At 49.4% G+C, this 6,000-nt stretch overlaps 1 protein-coding gene and 1 pseudogene across 1 annotated transcript; both read right to left on the bottom strand.

The window, feature by feature from the left end:
* Positions 1-699: 699 nt before the first annotated feature.
* LOC148334452 (neurocan core protein-like) lies at positions 700-2,155 on the bottom strand. Its single transcript, XM_088298029.1, has 6 exons — positions 2,036-2,155; positions 1,803-1,948; positions 1,564-1,731; positions 1,219-1,334; positions 958-1,159; positions 700-804 (listed from the first exon to the last, which is right to left on the bottom strand). Exons 1-6 carry the CDS (start codon positions 2,151-2,153, stop codon positions 700-702), a joined length of 855 nt encoding a protein of 284 aa, XP_088154155.1. The 5' UTR covers positions 2,154-2,155.
* A 157-nt stretch (positions 2,156-2,312) lies between these two features.
* LOC148334451 (uncharacterized) lies at positions 2,313-5,364 on the bottom strand (annotated as a pseudogene).
* Positions 5,365-6,000: the final 636 nt, after the last annotated feature.

The raw sequence follows: 6,000 nt of genomic DNA, 5'->3' as shown, positions 1-6,000 counted from the left end.
GCGAGAGCAACCTCGCATGGCGCAAACTGCCAACTGGCAGCCTACCAATGCTGTATTTCATTCATACTGCTGGACATCAGATTCAATCACAAACTCTCCAGAGGGCAGTCAAAATTATTGGCTGCCCTCTCCCCTCCCTGTGCGCCTTGCACGTCTGGACAAACAATTGAGCGGATCCGTGTCAATCAACGAGTCCAACCGCTAACCAACCAGTGGCGGGGCACATGTCGATGCGAGAGGGTGACACGGGGGTGAATTTTCACTCCTGTCCCGTCCCACTTCCACAGAACAAAATCCCGTCCCATCCCTTGCCGGTGAAAACGACTCCAATTCCATCCCGCTCCCGTTTTGGAGGTCAGCTACATTATTTAGATTTTTTAAACTTGGGTTGTTTCCTACTGCAGGGCTCGACACTACCTTCCGCAACTTTTTCAGGCGGTCACACCTTATTTTTGATGCGGGACAGCACGTCCATATTTGCTGGCGTACGGTCATCTCACATCGGCTGATAAAGACGAGTCACAAGTAAACGTTCCACTGCCGTCGCAGCAGCGGCTTGTCGGGGCATAGGCGGAAGTGACGTAGGAGCCGACGTGGCAGGAATGCAGTTTTTTCATTTAGCGAATCAAAATATGCAAACGGAACAGCCAGGGGTAAAAACAAACACAGAGGCAAGAAGTCTATTTGTAAAGCGTGACGTCATGAGCAAGCGCGCAGCCTCCGAAGGACCCCGACCACATCGAGCAACCCGTCCCACATGTAGGACCGACACCGGGCCTCGAGGCCTGGAGTTTGACACCCTTGCTTTAAAAGATACCGACTTGTTATCAGTCAACGATAACGACACGCCCGGAACTGCGCGCTGGATGTGCTGCCCCCAACAAAACATGGAGCGACTGATCTTTTAGCAATGGAGGTGTGCGTGTGAGTGCAGAATACCCGCGTGAGTCACGTCACCTTGAATTTGAGTCCGGGTTCAACGCGCTTCCCGGCAAGCTGCATTTGCTGACGCACATTCCAGGAAGTGGACTGTCTGGAATTCAACCAAATTCTGTTGGTCGCGAAGTTCAACTTGAGGAGAAGCGCAACACTCCTGGTGTGGTCATTGTTGTCGTTATCATCATCATCGGCAGTGGGCACGATCAGGTTGACTTTAAACCTGGAACACAGATGCACAAACGTGTGCTCATGGCGTTAGCCTTCCCTGTGCGTGCGTACGTGTGGGTGTGGACAGGGGGCTCGTACCACTTTGCTAACTTTTTTGCTTCTCCTGTGATGGTGATGGCGCTGTTCACTTGGAGGCCGTCCTTCAATTTGACTGTGAGTCCACCAAGCTTCAATCGCACAATCAAAAATAAGAAGTGGCAAACACATTTTGAGTCGAAATTGTGTGTGAATGCTCAAATCTGACGCTGAACTGATTTCAATGTGGAATGTCCACGTTCAACTTGAAATACTTTGAACCTGTCGAGTAACGTGGAAGAATTTTCTTCACGCCAGGTGTGCAAGGTGAACAAAAATGTTTCTCAGCATTTACAGAGAGGGAGAAAAAAATCAACTCACCTCTGTCGCTGAGATGCTGAGCTTGCGCCTGTACAAGCGTGTGCTGTAACCAGACTGGCTCTCCTGCGCCACTTGCGGCTTCACTGAGGTAATTGCAAAATACTCTGTGGGCTTCTTGCACATAAAGCGGTTGAATTTCTTGCAGGACATCTGCTTCCATCTTCCAGTCTGAAAGACAAATGAGGTCCATTTCAGTGCATAGTGCAGGTGTCCTTCCAAATGCTAATTTCGGCACGCACCTCTTTTGACATCGCGACACAGCTCTTGTCACGGTTGTTGGGTTCTCCTGGGGCCCAGCGGGTGAAGGTTACTTTGTCTTCATTTGACCACATGAACGTGCCTGGAACCCATCTGTTGTTCAGTCCGGTCCACATGTCGCCGGTTTCTACAGAGGTCGGATGGGAAAAGATTCTCACATTCATCCTGTTGTTCTATAAAAGACCGCCGCCGCATTGAAGGTTGCAATGCGCACCCAAGTTGGAGGCCTTTTTCACCCACGTCTGCTCCACCTCAGAAAGGATGTAAACTAAGTCGGCATCACGTCTCAGGCAGGCAGTCCGCGCACTATCCCACTTCATTTTGTTCGTCATAAATTTGTAGCAGAACCCCGCAAACTCCTGCCAGTCAAGTCCAGTGCATCTCAGCTCTGCAGGTAAGATCCCGTGTGAGTTATCAGTAATCAACATTTGATGCAAGATGAAATGGTTAGTGGAGGTGATCCCGTTGTTGGTGGTGCCAATATAGTCGCTCTATTCCGGAGCGCTCATCACAATACAGTCTCCTCCGATGTCGTCCCGAATGACGCCAGCGTGAACAGCGGCCGCGCAGATGCTCGAGTCCTGCACTCACACATCAAGTCTCAGTCAAAGACAGGAATTCATCTGGCAGGTCATGACAGGGATGAGGCCAGGGAGACAAAGCCTCCTGCACGTGAAGGCTTGAGAGAAAATACTGCTTTCATCAAATTCTCTGGGTTTACAATGAACGCCAGCGTTTGCGTCATTGAAATCGCCGAATTTTGCTTATTTCCTGGTCTAAAACATGGGCGAGAAGGCAAGAGTCACACAGGCAGTTGGCGTGTGCCCACACACCAGAGACATTGCGATTTCTTTTCTCACAGCCCCGATGCGTCACTTACATCACTCACATACTGCGCATGCTGACATTCAACAGCCCGTCGAACGTATTGAATAAATGCGTGTGACAGATTCGCTCTTTGTGATGGGTCAGAAAAGCCACACAATGAGCGACCACAGTGAGCCAAACCTCTTTAGTGTTGCTGCTTTATTAGAGTAAAAGCTTAAAGTGTTTTTTCTGTCCTGTTGGTAAAGGAAATTGCAATATCTGTCAGAAATTTTGCTCCTCATTTGTTCCTAAAGGTCATACAATCACGCACCTCCTTGTAGGTGGACGTTCCGAACACGCTGTGCTCGGCTTTGGCGCATCCTGGTGGACAATAGAACCTGCAGAAGACATGAGTGTTATGAAATTGACGACAGGAGGCGGTGGTCCTGAAACATCACGTCAGGTGCTGCGACTCACGTCATCGGATCGGTGAACTGGGCGTAGTTCCATTTCTGAGCGCAGGTCATCTCAGAATCTGTCAGAGAAAAGGTGAAATCCAAACATTTTTGTTTTTTTTTATCCCAGCAACCACGGCGGTGGAGTGTCTTCGCGCACCAAGCTTGCATCCTAAGACGTCAAAGCGAAGGCCGAAGTTGACACCTTCCTCCAGGGGCAGAATGCGGATGTACTGCGCGGACGCGGGCGTGCCAAGCAAGTGCGTCCCCCGCCGGTAAACTAGAAATGGAACATCTCCACGTTTGCATTTGACAAGTTTCGACAATGAGGTCGGGAGTCGGGTGACTGACCGGCCACTCACCTGCCCGTCCGGAAGTTGGGTCCATGTTTTCCCATCAACACTCAGCTTCATCTCAAAGTCTATGCCCCAGAACATGGGGTCAGTGTGAAGACACCCCTGGGTCACGATCCCCGTCACCTTTGTCACGTGACGGAGGTTCACCTGGATCCAGCTGCCGATGGCTGCAGGAGGCGGACGTTAGTTTGCTCAGGACACCAAAGTGCTGGATAGCCGTCAATTTTCTACATACCATCGCCCAACGGTCTCCAGCAGGTCATCCCGTTCAGGCGGGAATTCTCATGGCTGACATCGCTCATAAACGAGGAGGCACTAAAGTCTGAGTCTGCAATCCTCCCGTCTGCGATGCCCAGACTGTCGAGACACACTGAGAACAGCCAAAAGTCCATTTGGAGTTGAACGGATGCTCAAAGGCCTTATGAACTCAATGTCGGGCCATCTGCCCCCTCTCGAGATTCCTTGCATTGTTTGTCGAGACCGGTAGTAGCCAACCTTTTATGGCTTGCGGACCCCCGAACATTATCAGAGCGTGAGTACCACTCACTCACATGTGTTGATGACTCTCCAAAAGTGGAGTGGAACACAACTGACTGTTGAGTGAACATTATTTCATTTCCAACTGACACATTGTCTCAATCAAGCATGGAAGTAGGTTGCCTTGAAAATCAGTAATCTGACCCAAAATATGCCTTTGTTATACACATATATAACAACTCGCATAGAAGCCAAAAAGTCCATCCTTTTGATGTGGGCTTTTTCAACTTTCACTATCAGGAACAAAACACTGAGCAAGAATATTAGTCAGAGTCACCGTAGCGGTCATCTGAGCTTGAAAGAGGCAAGTCTGGCGTTCATTGAAACCAGTTCTAAAATAATTCCATGTGACCCCTGCAATGTATCGCGAACCCCCCTGACCCTGGTTGGGAGACGCTGCATTCGACAACAGTAGATAAGGAGATGTGGCGCCCACCTTTCTGTTCACAGCTGTAGACTATCTCCAGGTATTTGGAGACGCCCGGGCAGGTCTCCTCCTCGAAAGGGTCCGTAAGGCAATATTGACGGTTGTTGCATTTCTTCCTGTAGTGAGGGAGGACGCCTTCCACCGTGCAACGCTCTGCGAAACACAACACACCGGTCAGGCCCGAGTTGACGTGATGTTTCCGGGGCCACGGCCACTGTTGCAACTCAACGAGTTCAGCAAACCAAAGTTGAAAATAAACAACTTGTTTGGCTGCAACAGTAGCGCAGCTCACTTGTGGATTCTCGCATCCTACCGTTTGATCCTTCTTTGGCCGGACAAACGTCGCCACTCCTTCTTCCGTAGAAAGCCGATTGGATGAAGATGACGCTTTGATTTGGATCCTCAGACGGACAAAGGAGGTTGGCGCGGCTGCCGTCGCAGACGAGGAGTTCTCGGAAACCTGCCAGCGCACCGTCATGGCCTTTTTGTCACAACCTTTTGAAGTCACCATTCATGGAAACTTACCGTCATGCCGTGGAGGTTCGGGGGTCTTTCCTGCAAGATAAAAGCCAAAGGTGAGCGTCGACACATGGCGAGAATTGGCTGAGAGTCCCATCCTATACCTCTTCCTCTTTTCTTGCAGATGTCGCCACTCTTCTTCTGGCAGGCGTCAAATTTCCATTCATTGTTGGCGATGAGGAAGGAAAGGCAGTTTCCACCCGAGGTGTCATCTGGAAGGAGACGACAAATGCTAGGCGCTCTTCTTCCCATTCCTCCACACCGTGGCCCACAAACACGGACGGGTCGGCTTTTGAGACCAACCTGCTCTCGAGTGGACGTAACTGAACACGGATCCGTCGGTCCACTTGCCGCCGTCTGCCGTGATAGGGGTGTTGGCGCCCAACCAAAGAGGACACGGTCGGCAGAAGTGCAGACAGACCTTTGGATCAAAGCTAAACATGAATACGTTGCCAACAGAACTGGAGTCAGAAGTGAGAATGCTTTTTAATCCAGGTCCTGTGCATTTCACGGTGGGTAGACCTGTTAAAACGTCCAATCAGTGAATGACGCCGTAGGGATCGGTAAATCTCGTTCCATCAGTCGGAGTCAACTTGTGAATGTAACATTTACGGTCGTGGAAATTGAGTTTATTCACTCAAATGAACGCTTCTCACTGGTTTTTTTTTTTTTTTAAACAGTTGACGACAAAGACAGGTTATTCGATGAGAACATCCGCACTGCCATAATGACAAAAACAAATCCTTTTTTGGCTGCCCATGACAACGATCAATGGAATTTTACGCAAATTAAAACCGTCTTTCTGTTACTACTTGCTCTGCGGCAATTGACCTTTTTTAACTGACCTCATTTTTGCTCGTTTTCTGAAAATCCTAAATGGTATTCAAATGCAAATGCACTGAATACCCATTCTTGCCAGTGACAACGACATGAAACTTTGTTTTAAACTGCCAAACTATTGAATGTTAAAACTCAAGAAATGTGCCGTCTCATCACTGACCAATTTTTGATTGTGCGGATGAAATGAATCTCGCGAGCCGACGCCTGCGTTTTGTGTCGTTGAAACAGGAAAAGTGTT

This window comes from Idiotropiscis lumnitzeri, chromosome 6 (genome assembly GCF_059441095.1).
Source record: "Idiotropiscis lumnitzeri isolate Australia: NSW breed Sydney's pygmy pipehorse chromosome 6, RoL_Ilum_1.0, whole genome shotgun sequence".
In the NCBI taxonomy this organism is placed as follows: domain Eukaryota; kingdom Metazoa; phylum Chordata; class Actinopteri; order Syngnathiformes; family Syngnathidae; genus Idiotropiscis; species Idiotropiscis lumnitzeri.
The sequence above is the reverse complement of the archived record's forward strand: the minus strand, read 5'-3'. Positions and strand labels throughout refer to the sequence as shown.